The sequence below is a fragment of the Glandiceps talaboti genome, chromosome 21 (assembly GCF_964340395.1).
Source record: "Glandiceps talaboti chromosome 21, keGlaTala1.1, whole genome shotgun sequence".
Lineage (NCBI taxonomy): Eukaryota > Metazoa > Hemichordata > Enteropneusta > Spengelidae > Glandiceps > Glandiceps talaboti.
Genome location: NC_135569.1, coordinates 4,141,433 through 4,165,516, shown reverse-complemented (window position 1 = coordinate 4,165,516; position 24,084 = coordinate 4,141,433). Strand labels below are relative to the sequence as shown.

The window sequence follows — 24,084 nt, the reverse complement described above, 5'->3', positions numbered from 1 at the left end:
TTGCATTCTCAGCCGGTCAGTGTTTTGCTAACTTTATTTCATAATTATCAGGAAATCAGACTTGTTTTTGCCACATTTTGTATACGGCCATGTATTTTTAGCCATCATTTTATATGCATGGGAATTTCCTCATGTATGGCGCCCTCTCTCGATACTTCTTTCGGAAATGACTGCAAGCAAGGTAGGCGATCAGAATATAGCGTACTGTGGTCCGCCGGAGTCTGTGGTACCAAACATTCACGACTCATACATACAGGAATAGAAGCATCACACGTACCATATCAAACAAGACATTGTCTTGATTTATGATGGATTCATTCTTTAAATTTGTCTTTATTCAGTTAAACTCCTCTTTTCGTTGTCCAAAATGTTCAAAGTTTATCATTAAACCAGGGACGTCACTTCAGGAAATAGATAAGTCTGTAAGCCTTGACACATCGGTCAACTGGACGCCGGTGAGGGCGGAAAACACGACGTATCTTACAGTCTAGAAATAGATGTATTTTCATAAACTTTGTGTCCTGGAGTCATTTGAATATTTCACATCATAGAAATTTCAGGTGAATACCAAGAAACACTACATTAAATCTCTAGTTTTCACACTGGTCCATCATTGCCCCATGGGACTTAGCACACATGCATATGTATTAGATGTACACTGAATATTCATGCCTATTTCTATAAAGGTAATAAGCACTTAGGGTCATGAATATTCACTGAACTAATTGATATGTATATATGCTAAGTCCCATGAGGCAATGGTGGATCAATGTGAAAACAATAGAGGTGAAATAGATTTTCAATTTGGTAGGTTTTTTGGCAATCACGCAAAACTGATGTGAAATTATGAGAAGACTTTCGACAATAAAAAGTTTCTGAAAGTACCTTTATTTCATGAAGTGATGTTCCCCTTTAACAGGACACCATTATTACAATTCCAGTGAACATGGCAGTCAAAATCAAAGTATCGATAAACGTGTTAGACATCACAATGAAACTGTACATCAACTTGTAAACAATTTAAATAGTACAAATAAGACTTTGTTTTTAGGTGTGCACCTGTTCTTCAATAAAGTGTGCAAAAAACAATTATTACACAACACATTATATACATCACATTACGCCACAAATCGAAACAAAATACCCTGAAATAAGTATGGGTACCCATCTTAATAATCAAGACATGACTATATATCTCTCTATCAACTGTCTTGAAGGAAAGTCAGTGAAAGTCATATATTATAGAGCGCCCTCAATGGTTACAACCTGCCATTATCCTGCAGCGAATTGACCAATCACGGAGTTCCTTATACTATCAATGTTGACTGCTTTTCAAACATGGCTGCTTCTGTCATCATATTTAACTTCAAAGTTGTTGAAAGGTGCTTCGACATAAAAGACATTGACATATGGTCAAAACCAAAGCATTCAATATATCCCAGTGGAAAGAATGTGTTTGTGATAAGCCTTACAGGTAGTAGAAAGTCAATTTGCACAGAAGACACAACAGCACACGCCATTGGACACTGAGCTGTTGATGGCAGCCAATCAGGTTAACTGTTATAGTGGTATTATTTTGCGTAGTATGTACATTGAAAACAATACTAAGGCTTTACTTGGCAGCATGTCTACATCACTGGACTGTGATTCTTCCATGCTTGTCACTATTATCCAGTGAAAAAAACACATCAGAATCACAGATCCAGTGACGCAGACATCCCAAGTATTTTGCATAGGAGAACTACTAAGTTTCTTTGAAAATCTGGGGTCTCCAAAAAATTTTTATTATCACAACTTTATTTACACATAAATGTAAAGGTGATGCCAACCTGACATTTAGAAGTCTACACAATTATCTAAAATCTAAAAAAATGATAGCAAAATTTAGCAGAGTTTGGCATATGTGTTTTAAAGCAAAGTTCTACATATTTCATTTTTTAGCACATCAGTCACTGTTGCATAATCACATTCATTATAATACTAACTATGCAAATTTATCACATAAATATTCAAAATGGCTACCAAATTCATTAATTATGCAAATTCATTACATTTATATTCAAAATGTCAGCAAAACAGTGAGGTATAACTCAGTGAAATTGTGAAGTTTCATGAAAATGTAAAAATGTCCTGTAGTTGATAATAGTGAGTTTGGCACAAGCTTTTCAAAGGTGGGTTCTCAAAGGTTTTCAACTTGTTGATGTTTACGATCACGGTCATATTGATTCAGATACATCATGTCCAAAAACCTTTTTCCATGATATAAAGCTACAGTAGTTAAAATGCTAACAGTAATGATGCAATGACACATTTAATTTACTTTGGAAAGAAAACGGACTTTTGGTCAATGTTTTGGTTACTAATTTATCATAACATCGTTTTTTAAATGCCTTCACTATGTTGTAGTGGGTCCCCTGACAGAAAGTGTTTTTCCCTCCTTTGAATTTTATAGTAGTGAGTTTTCTGTGGATTTTCTTTTTAAAAAAATAACCAACAAACAAACAAACATAAATTTACATATTACACATGTCACTTCTTTTGTACACTTTTTGTGGACTCTACCATTTTTTCTAGGGAGGGGATATCTGAATAAAAAGATGGGACTACTGTAATATTCTCCAACATTCTTCTGTTTGCAGCTAAGGGTATAAATACAAGTGACATAAGGGCCTTGTCACTATGAGTTGAAGATGAGTAATGACAAGGCCCCTTAAGTCATGAGTATTTTCCAGCTGATTGAAGACAAAATTTTGGAGAATAATATAAGTATACCTGAGTAAGCTTTCTTTGGGAACAATCTGGCAAATAATGGCAAATCTGACTGTTTTGACTCATATTTCACTGTATGTTTTTGTTTTTGTTATTGTTGCGATGCAGAGAGAAACAGGGAATATATCCGTTTTTTTCTGTTCAAACACATACAATGTGGCTTGTACAATGGTATACTCATTATTATCACATTCTAACAAATTTGTTTTTTATCAACTATTGGCCACACTGAAAAAATTCATACACCATATTCCGGTTGTCAGAAAAGACAAAAGATTGTATAGTTTGGCCACTAGGTGTGCTGTTCACCTACTGGACAAGATGTGAGGGGCAACCCTTTTGAAAGCATTATCATTTCCCTGTTTTTAAGGAGAAAAGTTGGTTGCAGTCTCAACCTGATGAGATATTCTACAACATTGTTGCCAATAATGTAATATTTAGCAACTCCTGTACTTATTTTAGCTACATTTTGTGGACTTCATGTCATAGATTTCAGCCCTCACTTTTCTATATGTGGGGTGCCCTCTCATGACACAGCTTTCAAAAATGACTGAAAGTGGGTAAGAGCAACCCTAATTCATTTTCTATGTTTCTCATGACTCTAGATTTCTTCAATCGATCAAAATAATAAGAAAGATGATGCCCTCTATGACATGATTAAAAATATCACATCACTAACAGTAAGATATCGACCCTCACAAATATGTACCTTGTTGAAAATTATCAATCACCGCTCCAATTCAGGACCTTTCATAAAAGAAATAAGTGATTGTTTCTGACTTTTAATTGTCATTTCTAAGTCATCCAGACTGCTAAAATTACGATTATGAATTAATAGAATCACAAACATGTACACATACACTATTTTTTTTATACTTTTTATTTTTTACTGACCAACCTTCCAGTCCTTCTCAAGGTGTTACAATGAGAAACATAAGAAATAAATAAGGAGGCCCTAACCGAAATATGGCTTTTTTTGTTGTTGAAAATTTACAAAATATGAATTGAGGTACAACTTACAAGACACAAATGTCTACAACTACTATCTCCATGCTTTCTTTAACGTTTTCAATGCTGCTAATTTTTGTGTGATAACGGTGGCTAAAAGAAGTCCTAGTAAAACAGCTGTGATAAAATAATAATCAAAGTCATCTTTCAAAACATCGAACATTTTAGACGGGAACATCCGGGTATAGAAGATATCTGTAATGAGAGAAAAAAGACAATCACTCAGTCAGAAGAGTCACTGGGAATTACAGCATTGGCTAGTCTCTGTTACCCAGACTCTCAGTGCTGTGGGGCTCTACTATGAGTCACTGGAAATGACAGCAGTGGCTAGTCTCTGTTACCCAGACTCTCAGTGCTGGGGGCTCTACTATGAGTCACTGGAAATGACAGCAGTGGCTAGTCTCTGTTACCCAGACTCTCAGTGCTGGGGGCTCTACTATGAGTCACTGGAAATGACAGCAGTGGCTAGTCTCTGTTACCCAGACTCTCAGTGCTGGGGCTCTACTATGAGTCACTGGAAATGACAGCAGTGGCTAGTCTCTGTTACCCAGACTCTCAGTGCTGGGGGCTCTACTACGAGATCACCTAGACGAGAGTTTGGAGAAACATAGTCCCATGCCATCTGCAGTACAATTCCTCTAAGTCATGAAGGATGGGATTATGAGGTCTGTTTTTCATACTTAAGAGACACTTGAGACATGCAAACTTTCACAAAGGAACATGGATCATTCAGCATACAATGTTGGTCGTGAAGTATTCCCCAGAATGCACTGGCAGAGAGATCTGGTACGAGTGAATTAGGATTACATTTCCCCAGACTCTTGTCTATGTGGTCTTGTAGTAGAGTCCCCAGCAGTGGGAGTCTGGGTAACTGAGACTACACAGTGGCAAACTAAGCATTGTGTTTACTGTGAGTCTTTAAGAATCAGAATCTGAAGACATGGAGAGAGAACTTGTGTATCAATCATAGTTGATGAACATACATACAGCCCGTTTCATGTTAGTGTTCACTGACTGTTTGATACAACCATGCAGACACCAATAAGAAGCTGCATGCTGTACACTTTAAGATCAATTTTAGGGAATAATACAATTATAAGTACACAAAGAAATAATTCATGAAATTTGGAAAGTGATGAAAGTTTTGACTCATATTTTGAGCATCACACAACGAATGACATAGACAATACTGACATAATGTAAAACAACCAGGGTAAAATAAAATGTTTTTTGTTTGAACGTGTTCAACTTGGCTTGCATGTGCTATGAGAAATTATATGTTATTAGACTTACCTAGACCATAGACTAATATTAGACAAGTAGACTCTAACCCTCCTGGTGCTGTCTGGATACCTTGGACACCAAATACCTGTAGTGAGGTCAACAAACTTTGTTTAGTATTATATTTGTTCCCATAATGACCTGTATCTGTGTGCATGCATACTATGACAGAACCCATGACATGTGAGTGCAAGTGTGGCGTACTTGGGGTATTGCACGATAGCTCGCAGTGTTGTCTGCGCTCGTACTTTCACGAGTATAGCGAGTGAAGGTGCAACAGAACACACTGCAAGCATGAGTGCAAATATCCCTGGGTACCCACCCTGGAACTCACATGGCAAGGAGTTCTGTTATTACTACATATGTTTATCTGAAATGGCAAATTTCAGATGAGAAGAGCGCCCTCAACAGTTGATCTTTCAGTTATACTACTTACCGACTGGTTATAATTAATGTAAGCCTCAGTTTGTATGGGTAATTCAGGTAGGTATGGTACAAGTCCTTCTTCTCTATGTGCAGCTGTTGGTATGAGTGGACGTCTTGGGTCTAAGAATGGCTTAGGTAAATGTAACACACCTCCATTTTGTAGTGCCACTGAAAATCAAAACAGGCATGAAATCTTAGTAACTAAAACTCTCATTGGGATATTCCCAAGGTGTTAAAGTTTGACTGAAATACACAGAAGATAAAACTATAGAACTGTGTTGAAAAGCAAGATTTGATTGGAAACACACATATATGAATTCAGAAGTATGGTTTTGGTATATTCTACTAATAACATTATTTGACCAGAAATAAGGGGCCATGATAGTTGAGTACTATGGCCTCCTTTGGAAAAACCTATCATTTCCCAAAGTGTCATGGCAAAATTTGATGTGTATACTTACTAAGTATGGCTTTATTAGTTATACCCTTGTCAGTGTAAGTAACTCCTAAATGCTGTAACGCTACTGGCAGTATGTAGGACTGTCTGGCTACTACCGGCATATCAGGGGGATCCAATGATGAAAATGTAGTACTGCAAAGGAGAAGGTAGATCAGGGAGAAATTTTAGTCTATGTACAGATGTGGGAAACAGTAAATATATGCAGTTACCCTCCACACACAAGCATATTGAACAATGAATGAGGAACAAGTTTCAACTATGTTTCTTGGCAATTGTGGCCAACATAAGTGATATACAAGTATACGATCACTCTCCAAAACCCAAAGTTCCTGCACTGGCATTCCTTATTTTAAAAAACGTTTGCATCTGTAAAGGTACAATTTTATGTAAACATACCTGTTTCTGTCTTCAGTTCCTTCAAATAATTCAAGTACACTAATTTCATGTCTTCTATGTCGACTATTCCAGTATTCATACTAAATACAAAGAAAACAAGAATTCAATTTTTAGATTTGCCACAATGTCTCAACAAAATAAACCCAAAATATCTGAGTGCAAATAATGTGATTTTTTTCTCCACCATGGTTTACATCATATATAAACATGTTGATGTCACAGGGGGAGGGGAGGGGGTTTGGCCAATCAAATGAAGTTCATTTATTGAGTTTGAGTGACATTGTGCGATCATCCCTAACAATGGCTCAACTTTAGTTTCCTCTACAGATACAGCTAAAATGATGTAGGCTTGGTGTTTCACTCATATAACATGACATTTAATACACACCCTCAGACAACTTCTACTGCAAAAGAAACAATTACATAGGTGCCATCCACAGTGGGGATGTAGCAGTAGTCAAGTAGATATGTTGATTATCAGTTAGAAAATAAACAATTGCAGCCATTAAAATCATCAAGTCCATGTGAAATGTTTTCATTAGAAGCCTGTTTTTACTACACTGTGAAGGAATAGCAATGCTTTTCAGTGTTCAATGTGATTGGGCAAAGGATCCTGCTGTGTTTATTGTGTCTCTGTTATTGTTAGTCTAGAGTTGAATTATGTCTATCTTTGTGTCAAAAACGTAATGTCCCATGAGTGAAACACCAAGCCTACATCATTTTAGCTGTACTGTCCCATGAGTGAAACACCAAGCCAACATCATTGTAGCTGTACTGTCCCATGAGTGAAACACCAAGCCAACACCATTGTAGTTGTAATACTTACCACAATCCAGTTCTCTGAGTGTATTATATGTACAGGTCCTACAGCTTTCTTATGAGTTGCACTGAATATCATATTACCAGTTACTGCATCTATCAGGTATATGTTTAGAAATGCTACAAGAAATGGATAAATGATCAGATTTGATTGGAATGTTTCTCATAAGGTATGTCTAGGTACCAGTGTAATGCTACAGTTAAAAACTCAAGTAGTGTGCCTTATGATGTCAGGGAAAGATTGTTTGATATACCCATATATGGTTACCTGCAGAGTTCATTGCACCCATATATGGGTATCTGTCCAGTTCATTGCACCCATATATGGTTATCTGCCCAGTTCACTATACCCATATATGGTTATCTACCCAGTTCACTGCATCCATATATGGCAATCCCAAACTAACTTTGTCGATACAAAGTGCTATCTGCATCCAAATGTAGTCAAATGTAGGATATGTAGTCAAACTGACAATGTCTTAACTTTGAAAGAGAACACAAAATAGTTTTAATTTACCTTTGCCAGCGGTATCTACTCCTTCTGTTGCTATGGTAACCAAATTAGGATTCAAATATTTGTAGAGGACGCTTCGATCACCTAATACTCTTCCTTGTGAGTGAACATGTTCTGAGAATAAAATCACAAAAATAGACAATTCAGGCTTTCTCATTCATTTGAAAGGATAACACTACTGCAGGAAATAAAGGCATCTTTAATAAACTATGGGTTCTGGAGAATCATTTCATGATTTTACATGACACACATTACATGGGATTGCTGAGAAACATCAGGGAACTTGTAAACCTGCCATGTTGAATGTTGCATCATGGGAAAAGTGATAATAAATACTAATCGTATAGTATTATAGACAATGATATTACATTGTTTGTAACCACAAATAATCAATTCATAGTTACCCTGACAATTGTGGGAGGTTTATTTTAGTAGTGACAAGGCCCCTTAGGTTAGTCACATTATCCTTGGCTGAATGAAGGAAAATATCGAGGACTAATATCTAAATATTTCATATTCAATTATTTTGTTACATTGTCACCCATACCTGTTGGTCTCTTAGCAACCACATTAGTGATGACTTGGTCTCCTGGCAACTGTACATTCCAGACTGTGGTGGCCACCAGTTGATCGACATCACCTTCCATGATAGCATAACCAGTCAGACTGCCTTTCATGGCATCAACAGTGTACATATAGAGGGATACTAGTTTATCTTCAATAACTGACTGTCCTTCAGATGGTAACACATGTACCTGGTATATACAATACAGTTACACCATTGTCAAAATGGTCAAAAATATTCATCTGCTTGGTAGATCAAATAACAGTAATAATAATAATCTTTATTTGTCCAAATAAATTCAAAAATTTGTTGAAAGGTCGCTGCAAGAACAGCACCTTGGTACCCAAGTTTTGAAGAAGCATGAGGAACTGGAGTACTCGAGGAAACCAGCATTGTTCAACAGGGTCAAACTGAACATCACGCTTCTTACATACAGACCTGGTTAAATTTTTAATCAAACCCAGCTGATGCTTGGTGGGTTTGAACCCAGACTGCCGAGGTAAGAGGCGTACATGCTTAACGGTCGGCCACCGACAAATCAAACATTAAAATTTTCTACCGAGATAAGAGACGTATGTGCTAACTAGTCGGCCACCAACAAATCAAACTTTAAAGTTTTCTAGTGATGAAAATATAAAGGTTTATAGTACCTTGTCATCATGGTCTAGTAAAACAATAATCTTGAGGAATTCCTGGTCCATATAAGGTAACATGGTGATTTGTTTTAGCTTATATTCCAACACCATTCCGTGGGGAAAACTGGGATTACTAGGTTTACCAGTTATAGGATTGAATGTATGTAACCGAGTTTGACCAGAATCCTAGAAATAAAGATGAAACCAAGTTAGGCATGGATAGCAAGACAACTTTTAACCATGCACACGTTGACTGGGCTACACTGTCACATCTTTGATCAAAACCAGTACTAATAACCCTGTCTGTAAACCTTTGTGATTTATGTAGTGAAACTTCAACAAAAGAAAGTTCACTTTTACATCTTCAATAATCCTGTAAATGTTGTAAAGTAGTGAAAAAAATACTGCCTATCCCGATTCATTTGACCTGACACTCGAACCTGACTCTGTTACTGCCCACTTACCCTGTCACTGCCCACTTACCCTATCACTGCCCACTTACCCTGTCACTGCCCACTTACCCTACCACTGCCCACTTACCCTATCACTGCCCACTTACCCTATCACTGCCCACTTACCCTGTCACTGCCCACTTAACCCTATCACTGCCCACTTACCCTGTCACTGCCCACAATAACCAACTGTGGAGGATGAGGAAAGTGTGCCGTAGTTCTCTGTACAAACAGTGGTAATGACTTTTTACCATAACTGTTAAAGTAGCCAAGTCCAGGTAAGAAATGTCTCCATATGATACTACCATCTTCACTGTCCAGACCATACAGCTATGGGAAAGAGTTAAAACAATATTACTTGAACATATCCATCCACAAATTTATCACAAAGTCATCTTGTTCACAGATATTACAGGGGAATGTCTTTGTGGAAAATAAAAGCATTTTCATAAACTCTGGGTTGTGGTGAATCATTTTATGATGCTATGCACTATCTAATGTGAGTGAGACGACATACATGTGTAATTACAGAACATCATCAAACATCATCTGACACTCTGAGATGATTTGAAATATGCACCCTTTTTTTGGCTGACATGATAGTAAAATAAAATATTGTAGTTGTTTTCCTAAGCATGTGTTAAGAGGACAAGTTCACCACATCAAAGGTTTGAAGCTAAAATATACATGTATACTGTGTATATGCAAAACGATTAAACTTTTAGTAGTGAAGCTGCCCTTAGCAGACACAGGTATCCCAAAACATAGTAGTGTAACCCCCTTCCCTAATAGGTGGTAACCCCCAGGATGGTTGGGAGAAGCTAGCCCTATATAGCCAGGACCAGTAAGTTGGCTACAAGAACCTATACAGGAAACACAGAACTGTAGATTGATGCAGCATTTGACTAACATATAGTGCAAGGAGCCATTGTGTGCAGTTGCCATAGTGCAGCTTTTGGTTTAAGTTTACAGACCAGGTATTCTGTCAGGTTAGTGTCCAACTCATCACCATAAAGTGAATTTCACAATAGTAATATTTAGAACACAATTTTTTGTGTGTGTGCAAATGGTACATATTTTGCAACAGACTACACAGTAAACAACGCCACCATACCTTGCCAGACTCAGTAATACAAACTATCATTTTGTGAAGATTGAATTGATCTCTGCGTAGATAGTCATCATCATCGTCATCATCATCGTTATTATTATTGTCATCATCGTCATCACCGTTGTTGTTATTTTTGGTTTGTTTCATGTTAATATCCTGCACTGTCAGGTGTTCATGCTGGTGTCCATGTCTCATTCTCCTCTTCAGTGACATCACATATGACTGAAAACAAATATAGTGACCTTTGACTTCTAACCTTTAACCTTTATCTTATCATGTGATAATGGTGAAATACAGCTGAAAACAAATACAATGATCTTTGACCTTTGAGCCAAGAGTCTGGGCTAAAGTTTTGCATTACAAATGAGGAGGTGTAATGAGGGGAATGGTGAGGATAAGTGGGGGGGGGGGGGGGGGGGTCTTTGAGAGCAATACGGGTATTCATTCTGTACATACCCTACACATTATACCAACATATGTATTAGCAATGGGGGTTGTAATCATTCTTGATTTCAAAGAAATTGTTTAGAAATACACATACCTGTATCTGAGCAAATTGTGTGATCAGCCTTCTTGTAAACATACTGAGCAGATCATCTAGGGGGGGAAATTGAAATATTAAATGCCTGCTGCTGAGATACATGCCTTGAAGTTTGGATATAAGAACATACATACATAAAAACAATCTTTATAGATACATGGATTGCTTAGCAATGGAAAACTGTCCCTTTGGTGACAATAAAGTGCTCCACACTGCATACACCAAATTTTTTTTTTGAAAATCTTTTGTTTGATATAATGATTTACTCATAATATCTACATCCTGAACAGTATTGAATCACCTGTGGGTAAACATATTTGTGTAGCTGTAGACATAATATGGTACAATAATTCCGATCAAATTGATTTTTGGGTCCACTCCCAATTGTCAGCACCCCAATTCAATCAGGATTTCAACACGTTACTCTACTAGTACTATTTATTTTAGTGAATATATTGTTGGTTGTCAGATCAAAACAATAATACTTCAATTACAGCTAGTGCAACTTTAACATTTTTGTATCTTTCTTTCTTTTCTTGTGTTCTGTATTTGTTCGGTGCATTTTAAGCTCTGAAGACATCCCTTCTGCAAACCTAACTTACCTCCCTGATGACTACCAAACTCATCTTCAAACTTGGCCTCTGTGTCTGTGACAGGTAAATCTACCATCTCAACAGACAAGATGGTGGACAAAGCTTCTTCCCGCGTCCACAGCATCTTACCTAAAAATAGCGTTCACAATGTTACTTATGGTATTGTTAATACAACCAGATAGGAGAGATGTAGTCTACTTAGATAACATGATGTGTATGTCTATGTTTGTCTGCATGTGTGTCACCATCTGTGTGTCTATATGACTCTCTGTATGTGTCTGTCTCTGTGTGTGTGTGTGTGTGTGTGTGTCTGTGTCTGTGTTTGTGTATGTGCATGTCTGTGTGTGTGTTTGTGTGTTTGGATGTGTGTATGTGTGTCTGTGTCTGTGTGTATCTGTATGTATGTATGTATGTATGTATGTATGTATGTATGTATGTATGTATGTATGTATGTATGTATGTATGTGTGTGTGTGTCTGTGTGTATGTGTGTGTATGTGTGTATGTATGTGTGTGTATGTGTGTGTATGTATGTGTGTGTGTGTGTGTGTTTGGATGTGTGTGTGTGTGTGTGTGTGTGTGTGTGTGTGTGTGTGTGTGTGTGTGTGTGTGTGTGGATGTGTGTCTGTATACATGTGTGCATGTACAAAGTGATTACACCTAGATGTATGAGAACTGTAGAATCAGCTACATATCTATACACACAGAGACTGACTTACCTGGTTGTTGTACAAAGGAGAGACTGTAATCCTGTGTTTGTAGCACTACCCTATAGCCAAATGGTATGTCCTTCTTTGAGAACATATAGGCATTGATCTATCAATGAGAGGAACACATTATTAGGACAAATACAGATACATGTATATGCACACCAAAAGTATGAATTTCATTATCAAGGGATATGTGTAAGTCACCTCTACAATGCAGTGTGACACAGCCATATACCACCTGTATTTTAGTGTTCACTGGCTCTGTTTGATACAACCACACAGAAACCATGAATATTCAGCATTTTACCTCATGCTAGACGGTCAAAATAGAACATACACATCACACCCAGAGTAAAACACATGTAGTGTGTGTAATGGAAGTCATTGACCAAGAAATAAAATGATTTGTTATTTTCATACCTAGTTGGTAAAATGCTATATCAGGTAATGAGAATTAAAACTAAATTAATTGATCTGTTTACCTTTGTTGGTAGTCCATGATGTTTCTGTATTGTCACCAACTGTTTAGAATCCTTGATTTTAGTACCTGTCTTAATGTCAAGACCACTGAGAACAAACACCTACAAATAAATAATAACAAAAAACAATATCATATCCCATATTCTGGTTATAGGAAAGACAAAACATTTCATGGTTTTGCCACTAGGAGTGCTATTCACAAGCAGTTTGGTGGCAAGATGTGAAGGCCAGCATATTGTAACATGAGGACAGCAGACACGATGTTCCCAAAATACTAAAATCACAACAAAAATCTGGGGTCACCATACAAATTTTCGAAATACAGGTCAAAATGTTATCAAAATCAAGCAAAATTATAAAAATCCAATATGGCCGCTATAAACAGTGTGTTAACGCTATTAGAAAATAAAAGATTGTTGACTTCCCTGAAAACAAGACAATGAACCCCAAAATCTCTTCCTTTTTTATTTCAAAAGGACCAAAGCCTTCATATTTCAACCAAAATTTTTTGAGAACTTTGAAATTCAGGCAAACTGGTCCCAAGGGTGCATTCTAATGAAAGGATTCTATTCTTCTCAAACTTTTAACTTTTTAAGGATCAAGATTTCAAAAGTAAACAATATCTTACCAAGTCTGTTTTCCTTTCCATGGTAACAATGACATCCTGTTGTGCAACTGATTCTGCCGTGACTAGGAAAACCTGAAATGGAATCAAACAATAAACATGTACATAGATAGTTTAAACAATGGTCAAAAAGAGATTCATAAATAAACACTTAAACATATTTATATCTTTTCTGTGTTGAAAATACCATAGTAGGCTTTAAATATACAGCCACAGACAGAGAAACAGAGAGACAGAGACAGACAGATACACAGAGAGACAGACAGACAGACAGCAACACACACACAAACACACACACACACAGACAGAAAGACAGACAGACAGACAGACAGACACAGACAGACAGACAGACAGACAGACAGACAGACAGACAGACAGACAGAGAAGAGACACAGGCACACACCCTGGCACACAGACACAGACACAGACACAGACAGACAGACAGACAGACAGGCAGGCAGACAGGCAGGTAGACACTGACATAGACAGATACACACACAAACACAGAAACACACAGACACAGACACACAGACAGACAGACAGACAGACAGACAGACAGACACAGACACAGACACACACGCACGCACGCACGCACGCACACACGCACGCACGCACGCACGCACGCACGCACGCACGCACGCACACACACACACACACACACACACACACACACACACACACACACACACAATGTAATTACCTTTGGTAAATCCACTACCAACTTAATACTACCACTGTCCAGTCTCACCATCATAGAATGTTCTGGATTGACATGAACTACGAACTCTGACCTGGTTGGCAGAAGTGAGGTCATTCCCAGGGAGGTAACATTAGAATCTGGTACACCTAGTGCCTAGATGAGAATAATAGAGTTATGTTACTATCATACTATGTCAGTCTCCAGAGGGTAATATGCCAAATCTATCAATACTCACCATGTATGGTTTTTACTGGGCTTTCCACCAAAACCATGTTGCATGCTGGGCTATGGAAAGCCACAGCTGACTTAAGTGTGCAATTACTATTATTGTATGTGCAAATACTATGTTATTATGTGCATTCAATAGTTTATTATGTGCAAATCTTAAGTTATTATGTGCATACTGTATTATTATAAGTACAGTTACTATTATTATATGCGCTAACACTATGTTATTATGTGCATTAAATATTTTATTATGTGCAAATATTAAGTTATTATGTGCATACTGTATTATTATATGTACAGTTACTATTATTATATGCGGTAACACTATGTTATTATGTGCATTAAATATTTTATTATGTGCAAATATTAAGTTATTATGTGCATACTGTATTATTATATGTACAGTTACTATTATTATATGCGGTAACACTATGTTATTATGTGCATTAAATATTTTATTATGTGCAAATATTAAGTTATTATGTGCATACTGTATTATTATATGTACAGTTACTATTATTATATGCGCTAACACTATGTTATTATGTGCATTAAATATTTTATTATGTGCAAATATTAAGTTATTGTGTGCATACTGTATTATTATATGTACAGTTACTATTATTATATGCGCTAACACTATGTTATTATGTGCAAATCTTAAGTTATTATGTGCATATTGTATTATTATATGTACAGTTACTATTATTATATGCGGTAACACTACGTCGTTATGTGCATACAGTAGTTTATTAAGGGCTTTCGTTAAGATCCCCCGCTAGAGGGCACACTTTCTCGCCGATTCAAACACGCACGCGCAGACTCGAGTTGCTGTTGTGTTATCCTTTTGTGAGCACGTCCCGCCGTCGTCTGTCATGGAGTCCCACGTCTGTTCTGTCAGATTTAGGTCTGTCAGCTTTCACAGCACGTTTCTCGACAGAGGGAGTCACTTTCTCTCATGTGCTCGACATGACTGAGGAAAATTTAATAAGTTTTCCTTTCCTTTTCTGACCCAAGAAAACATATTTCAGGATTTTTGTTGCAATATCTCAATGACACAGTCAATATCTGAAGGGGACTATTTGGTTTCTGTAAATTAAGACAATTTAAAAAACAAGACAGGAGTCAATAGACTAGTGTTAAAATCTAGTGTTTTTCTTTCAATATAAATCTCTTATAAAGATGTACAAATAAATCTTTCTCAAGTTGAGAATGAAAATTGAGGAACAACAAATATAACGAAATACAAAAAATAATATCTTCCCTGAGAACTTACAGGAATTGACTGATTCAAAGAAAAGCAAGTTTAGTACTGATCAGAGTTGATTTTGGAACTGTTCTATAATTTAAAGTTGTAATTTAACGTAGACAGACGTCTTTCATACTAACTGCTAATTCTTCTACTTGCACAGAACAAGTTATTTAGAGGTACAGTTGTGAACCATTGTGACGTGGTATAAGTATGAACAACGCATTCAAACTTAATGATTAATTAAAAAAAAATTGCACTGCTACTCCATTTGAAAAAAAAAATTGATGCAGGACTGACAGTAGAAAAAAAAATTGCTGTCACTCTGACTGGGAAAAAAAATTGCTCCCATACCTACTTCCTCCATACCCCCCCCCCCCCCCCCCCAGAAATCAAACGGTTCTCCCCTTAGTTACGGTAGATCTCGATCTAGACGTCACTAGGCGATCTAGTTGCCGCACGAGTTGGACCCCCTGTCAGCTCCCAGGCCCGGCCCGCCCCAAAGCTTCCCGGCACCGACTTCTTAAATCAAGTCGGTCATACCCAATCTTCTGACACCAAAACTTATTAAATTTTCCTCAGTCATGTCGAGCACATGAGAGAAAGTGACTCCCTCTGTCAAGAAACGTGCTGTGAAAGCTGACAGACCTAAATCTGACAGAACAGACGTGGGACTCCATGACAGACGACGACGGGACGTGCTCACAAAAGGATAACACAACAGCAACTCGAGTCTGCGCGTGCGTGTTTGAATCGGCGAGAAAGTGTGCCCTCTAGCGGGGGATCTTAACGAAAGCCCTTAATAAACTACTGTATGCACATAACGACGTAGTGTTTAATACCGCATATAATAATAGTAACTGTACATATAATAATACAATATGCACATAATAACTTAAGATTTGCACATAATAACATAGTGTTAGCGCATATAATAATAGTAATTGTACATATAATAATACAGTATGCACATAATAACTTAAGATTTGCACATAATAAAATATTTAATGCACATAATAACATAGTGTTAGCGCATATAATAATAGTAACTGTACATATAATAATACAGTATGCACATAATAACTTAAGATTTGCACATAATAAACTATTTAATGCACATAATAACATAGTGTTAGCACATATAATAATAGTAACTGTACATATAATAATACAGTATGCACATAATAACTTAAGATTTGCACATAATAACATAGTGTTAGCGCATATAATAATAGTAACTGTACATATAATAATACAGTATGCACATAATAACTTAAGATTTGCACATAATAAAATATTTAATGCACATAATAACATAGTGTTACCGCATATAATAATAGTAACTGTACATATAATAATACAGTATGCACATAATAACTTAAGATTTGCACATAATAAACTATTTAATGCACATAATAACATAGTGTTTGCACATACAATAATAATAACTGTACATAATAAACTATTAAATGCACATACTAACATAGTGTTTGCACATACAATAATAGTAACTGTACATAATAAACTATTAAATGCACATACTAACATAGTGTTTGCACATACAATAATAGTAACTGTACATAATAAACTATTTAATGCACATAATAACATAGTGTTTGCACATATAGTAATAGTAACTGTACATAGAATAATACAGTATGCACATAATAATTTAAGGTAAGCACATAATAAACTATTAAATGCACATAATAACATAGTATTTGCACATACAATAATAGTAATTGCACACTTAAGTCAGTTGTGGCTTTCCATACTGGGCTCAAATTTAGCAGAAGTCTTGGGCACAAACACTACTGAACATTGTATCTAGACTAACAAATTATCAGTAGTCCAGGACATATAGACTACTAAACATTGTATCTAGACTACCAAATTAGCAGTAGTCCAGGACACATAGACTACTAAACATTGTATCTAGACTACCAAATTAGCAGTAGTCCAGGACACATAGGCTAATAAACATTGTATCTAGACTACCAAATTAGCAGTAGTCCAGGACACATAGACTACTAAACACTGTATCTAGACTACCAAATTAGCAGTAGTCCAGGACACATAGACTACTAAACATTGTATCTAGACTACCAAATTAGCAGTAGTCCAGGACACATAGACTACTAAACATTGTATCTCGACTACCAAATTAGCAGTAGTCCAGGACACATAGACTACTAAACATTGTATCTAGACTACCAAATTAGCAGTAGTCCAGGACACATAGACTACTAAACATTGTATCTAGACTACCAAATTAGCAGTAGTCCAGGACACATAGACTACTAAACATTTGTAATTTATTGAGTTTTGGTCGATGTTATTTTATTGTTTTTTTTCAAGGAGGAAAAAAGAGTTGTCTTGAACATTAAAATCCAAAATCAACCTTTGCAGCATCAAAAAGGATCTAAACATTACATAACTAATTTCACTTACTATGACTGGTGTATTGAGAAATGATGCACCATCCTTCAAAGCCAGTGAATGCAGTGACTTAGTTAGGGACTCCACACACACTAGATGCGTCATACCAACTATGGCACATTCCATAGCATTCAGTGATGCCCAAGCAGCTGGCAGTGGTCTCTGAAGAAATATGATAAGTAGGTCAGTTAATCAATCAATCAATCAATCAATCAATCAATCAATCAATCAATCAATCAATCAATCATTAATCATTCATTCATTCCTTCAATCAATCAATCAATCAATCAATCAATCAATCAATCAATCATTAATCATTCATTCATTCCTTCAATCAATCAATCAACCAATCATTCAATCAACCAATCATTCAATCAACCTAACATTAAATCAACCATTCATTCAATCAATCAATCAATCAATCAATCATTCAATCAATGACAAAATGCATTCGTTATAAAAATTTAACACTTGTGATTCTATTCTCCTGTTAATAACATGTGACATCCATGTGTTACTTGTCAACCAACGGGATGCTTACCATACTACCTAATTTACATACCTGTGAAATTTGCTCACCATCACTGTCAAGATGATAACTGACAACAGAGAAGTGAGAGTTGTCCACCAAACCGATGGCATACACTATTTCATCATTAGCATGGACCCACTGATAGTTTACAGAATCACTGAAAACAGACACAAATCATATACTTCAGTACAATTTGTTTTGTCATTTTAGGTTCATAAACTTTGGAATATTTATCATTTTAGCCATGTAAATTGTTGTAATTGTTATTGTCATGTTTTTATCCATGTACATGTATCTACATTTGTAGTACTGTAAATGTAAAAGAGCATTGAGATGTGTTTTTCAGCAATTAAATTGTCATTAATATAAATAATCTACTAAAAATCAATAATTATCGAGTGTACAGTCAAGCTTTGGTATACATGTACTTTTAAGGTAGAATGTCTGTCCCAGGGACCAATTTCCTTGAACATCAAAGTCTTTCAAATCTCTCCAAAGTTCACCATAAGAAAGGTTGTTCTTGGTCTTTTTGCAATAATAGAAGAAATTTAGGGCTCCTCAACACACTCATTTTCCCATAGAGTTAGCACAATATTTGGCAGCCATTTTTGATTCTCAAATAGGTTCATTTTTTATGTCATTTTGACGACCATTTCAACAACCTGCATGATGACACCTCAATGTTTTCCTGATTGATGACCCTCATCAAAATGACAAATTCCATAGTTACAGCTGACCTCTAGGTGGTGGTATCCTCCTCGAAATGACATATTTAAACTGACCTCTAGGTGGCAGTATCCTCATCGAAATGACAAATTCCATAGTTACAGCTGACCTCTAGCGTACATGTAGTTCAATGTCCCTCGCTTCTGTTGAGTGATCATACCGCCACCTAGAGGTAAACTGTAACTATGGAATTTGTCATTCTGATGAAAATTGTGAATTTGGATTTGAATTCACATGTAACACACATACAAATGATACACTACCTGTTTGGTAATTTCTTCCTCCATAACAGAGCGCCTTCTTTTATAGAATGTAATGACAGTGAAGTTGATGTTAAGACTGCAATTTTATCTCTGTCAGCAACTGCTGCAGTAGCATATCTGTATTTGAATATAAATATTACTTGTATTATATACTGTTAATGGAACCCCATGATGATGTGTACACAGTGCAAGTGTGTACACAGAATATTTGCACACTATATACCTTTTGGGCGGTAACTGTTGCTGGGAGGTAACTGTTGCTGGGAGGTAACTGTTGCTGGGAGGTAACTGTTGCTGGGAGGTAACTGTTGCTGCATACTGAAAGGTAGTATTCTACTTTCATACTGAAGCATACATAAGCATCACTTACTATACATGTAGGTAGAACTCAAACCTTGTATACAACCCATACTACAACCCATAATATACCCTTAATACAATCCATAATATAACCCATACTACAACCCATAATGCAACACCCATGCTACAACCCATAATGCAATCCATAATACAACCCATAATACAACCCATAATACAACACATACTACAACCTATATACAACCCATAATGCAACACCCATGCTACAACCCATAATGCAATCCATAATACAACCCATAATGCAACACCGATGCTACAACCCATAATGCAACACCCATGCTACAACCCATAATGCAATCCATAATACAACCCATAATACAACCCATAATGCAACCCATACTACAACCATACTACAACCCATAATACAACCCATACTACAACCCATACTAACAACCCATAATACATGTACAGAAACAATTCAATGACATACTTTGGTTGCTCTTCAACTGTAGTATCAGTCAATTCTTCCCATATTAGATACCCAGTGGCTGGATCCCAAGATCTCAGAATTCTACCATATCCAGAAAGAGTGATAAAATCTGTGAAAATAATCCATCACATTCATCTTGTAAATATGATATCATTTAATTTCATCAAATTCAAGTGTACAAAGCTAAGCTTATGGAATACATGTATGTAAGTAATCAACTGTAAATTTTGCATCTACAAGAAGTGTTCATTCAACTATAGAGAAAGCACGAACAATGTCCTAGGCTCCGAGCCACACAGGCTGTCAGGATTAGCAGGTTTCTGCCAAGCTGTGTTCTTCTCACTAAAAGAAAGCATGGTGCTAACACCATCCTTGCCATCTAGGCTGCCATGCCTGGCAGGTTTCTACCATGCTTCAAAAGTGTTCTACCATCCTTGAGCTTTAGTAATCTTTGAATGACAATATCATAATAATACTTTCACATGAAGAGAAATGTCTGATCCCCAATGTATATGTGTGTATGTGTTAAAATAAACATGTCAGAGTTTGTTTCAGTGTTGAAGACATGCATATTATAACATGTCATTCAATATGACACAATATGTTATCAATACACTATCAGTACCATATTTCCTGATTTAGCCATACAGGAGTTTTCCTTAAGTTTTTTGTCAGGTTACATAAACATAGGGTTGGCTTATACAATGGCAAATTCATCATTTTTGCTGCTCATGTTAACCATTAGATAAATACCAGTTTGTAACAAGAGTTTATGGGGTGTATACAGTGACAAATCGTTTAGTCTATGGGTTGGTTTGGCCATGGGAAACGGAGAAATAAATAAGGCAAATAGTTGCGATTAAATAACTTACAGTTGTCCTGGTGTAGCAAGGCATCAATATGCCCTCTATCTCCACTATTCAGAACCTGTCTCCATACAATTTCTCCAGTCCTTGCATTAACTGATGCCAATACATTAGATTCAGTTGCTACTAGCACTCTACGACCACTACCAGATGGGGTCTGGTCAAAGGTCACAAACTTCGATTTGCCAATAAACTGTCTTCTCCTATACAGAAATAAATAAAATTATAATTAATGGGTAATATGAATATTGTTTGAGAATAATGTACACCAGTGTGCCCTCTAGTGATAGCCAAATTTTGTTGTTGTGGGTCAAAATGATAAAAACTGGGATTTCTTGTAAGTCACCAAATAGTAAGAGATAGGGGAACACCAAATATTGGTGCATCACTAGAAATTGTGTGCGTCAGTGGCACGTCACATTGGCATAGAGGGCACACTGGTGTTCATGGACAGGGTTTATAACATCAAATGAAAGTTTCTACTCACAAATCAAAACATTTTTTTGGAAGAGAATCCCAAATTTTCCCTGATATATCATCAGTATTGTCAGGCGTAATTCCTGATCATTTTTGTTACAACACACACATAATGCTTTCAACATTTTCATGTAATTATATTTTGCTCTCAATAAGATCTAGAAATTGTTTTAGAAATGTGTTTATATAAATGGAAGTTAGGATAGATGAAATACTAGTAGAATCAGCTGTCCTTTAAGACTACAGATCATATTATGAGTTACACATGTATATTAACTTTTGTAAATTGAAATTAGTTTTCGTATATTTAGCTAAATAATGCTTGAGGAGGTATAACTATATTATTCTTCAATATTTTTCATCATTCAGCAGAAAATACTCATCACCTATGGGTTTTGTCAATATGTGTTTTCTGACTTCAAGTGACAAGGCTTACTGTACAAAATGTTGGTCAGGTCACTTGTATTTTTTGGCAGAAAAATATTGGGTATTAATAATATATCATTATTTGATGTAGTACTACATAGCTTATCTTAGGATATGACTGCGATGAAACAGTCATTTCATTTTCAGGGGTGAAATACATTATTTGAAATTTGAAATTATAAGTGTATCATAATGCATGTTGTATGGAGAGCTTCAGGCAATAACAGTATTACCTCTGTTACCATCTACAGTGTGATATTGAGATAATAGATCCATGATATACCACACCAGCACAATGGCCCTAAACTCCCTCGGGAGCGGAGCATACAATGCATAAAATGATAACTAATTGAAAATGAAAATATGAGAAAATCGCATATTTAAAACAACAATGCTAATGTCTTTTATTTTCTCGTGTATTTTATTTTTGCATGTATAGCGCCTTTGTCTAGTAGAAAGCATTTGTACATCAATACCACATCTATCGTATATTAATATTAGTACTGAGCTCATCAATCATTCAATTTTAAAATTGATCTAAATATGACAATAGACTACTTATCTAAATACTGTGAGTAGAAACGTTGTAATTTCTCTGCACGGTGATATATTTACGGAGGTGATACACTTTACGATTCTTAAAGTGAGACGACGATAGAATGCCAGCGACTGCCATAAATAGGCTGGAGAGAGGCCACCGGCCCATTCGATAAAATGAAACAGGTCACGCATGGCGGTGTTGTTTCACAGCAGATCAGCATAGCTTGATGAAATAAAATGTTTAAAATGCACATGGTTGTGCTAATATGTTACCTACCAGTCAAATTTACCGACTTGATCATCATATAAGGCTTGGGTTGGAGAGAATTGAGAGAAAATTACAAGAAAACAGGCCGGCAAGATCCATAACCTGGTGGCAGCCATTTTGAAAAAATATCGATAATCCTTGTGACAAACAAATTCGTCCACAGATTATTCGACATGAATGCAAGCTATATTTTTTGCTGACAAATTAGCTACAGAAAATCAGGAAGAAACTTTATAATGGTGTTTATTAGCTAATTAAAATGAAAAACTTGTAGTTGTGACTTTAAGACGAAAAGTGTGCTGAGAATAACTTGGTTATTATCAGTTACGTTCGTTCGGACAACTCTCACTCCTTCAGAATCAGCCCCGGGATTTAGCATTTATTGATTGGGACTGTTTCACTCGTTCCTCGTGCACTTCTGTTTCTATAGCTCATGGTAGATGCAGTACCATGGCGGTTTCGCTACGTCGCTTTGGGTCCTCCGCTAGAACCTTGTTTTTCTTTGCAAACCACGTAAGAAAATAAACAGTAAAACGAACAATGTTGAGTCACACAAAATAAAATAAGATAGGAATATAAAAGTACTGTAATTTGTGTAAATAAAACAAAACTATTGCAGCTAGTAATGATGGGCGAAGAAATAAAACTTTCAATAATTGATCACTCCACTTACATTACTTTTACATTGTGTATTTCATAAGTACGAAAGCCTAATAGGGTATTAGTATTGAAGTTTTTTTAAACGTAATACTATACCAGTTTAGAATTCTAGACTAATTAGGGACTGAAGTGTGAATCCCCTAGGCTTTCCTAGGCAACAGTCCCTTGGTTAAAACGTGCCATATTTTAATATTTTGTTCGTTTCCATTTTTAGTTTTATTAAGGAAAATGTCTAGACTGTCGACAGTCGTTTTTGCTACGTTTTATCTAAAAAAAACTATAGTCATTGCCTCGCTCCGATCCGGAGCAATCACAGTCGCTTGTAAACTCGTATTCCTTTCCTAAATGGTTTTATTCTTGTCTATGACGGTCCTAATACAGAACAATGACGTTATTATAGGGATTGGCGATATTCTTATAAAATCGGTAGCGATGTCATACCCCCCCCCCCCCCCTACGTGTTGTATGTACGTAGGGGGGGGGGGGTATATGACATCTTCCCTTTACATGTAGGAATA

General features: G+C 36.3%; 1 protein-coding gene across 1 annotated transcript; it reads right to left on the bottom strand.

The window, feature by feature from the left end:
• Window positions 1-336: 336 nt before the first annotated feature.
• LOC144451679 (ER membrane protein complex subunit 1-like) lies at window positions 337-23,022 on the bottom strand. Its single transcript, XM_078142575.1, has 23 exons — window positions 22,916-23,022; window positions 21,202-21,398; window positions 20,330-20,438; window positions 19,522-19,638; window positions 18,563-18,689; window positions 18,013-18,162; window positions 14,085-14,237; window positions 13,388-13,459; window positions 12,762-12,860; window positions 12,289-12,385; window positions 11,580-11,699; window positions 10,978-11,033; window positions 10,440-10,658; window positions 9,491-9,655; window positions 8,889-9,059; window positions 8,221-8,428; window positions 7,677-7,787; window positions 7,167-7,279; window positions 6,341-6,420; window positions 5,946-6,076; window positions 5,495-5,652; window positions 5,071-5,146; window positions 337-3,972 (listed from the first exon to the last, which is right to left on the bottom strand). The coding sequence occupies exons 1-23, from the start codon at window positions 23,020-23,022 to the stop codon at window positions 3,812-3,814; spliced, it is 2,997 nt and encodes a 998-aa protein (XP_077998701.1). The 3' UTR covers window positions 337-3,811.
• Window positions 23,023-24,084: the final 1,062 nt, after the last annotated feature.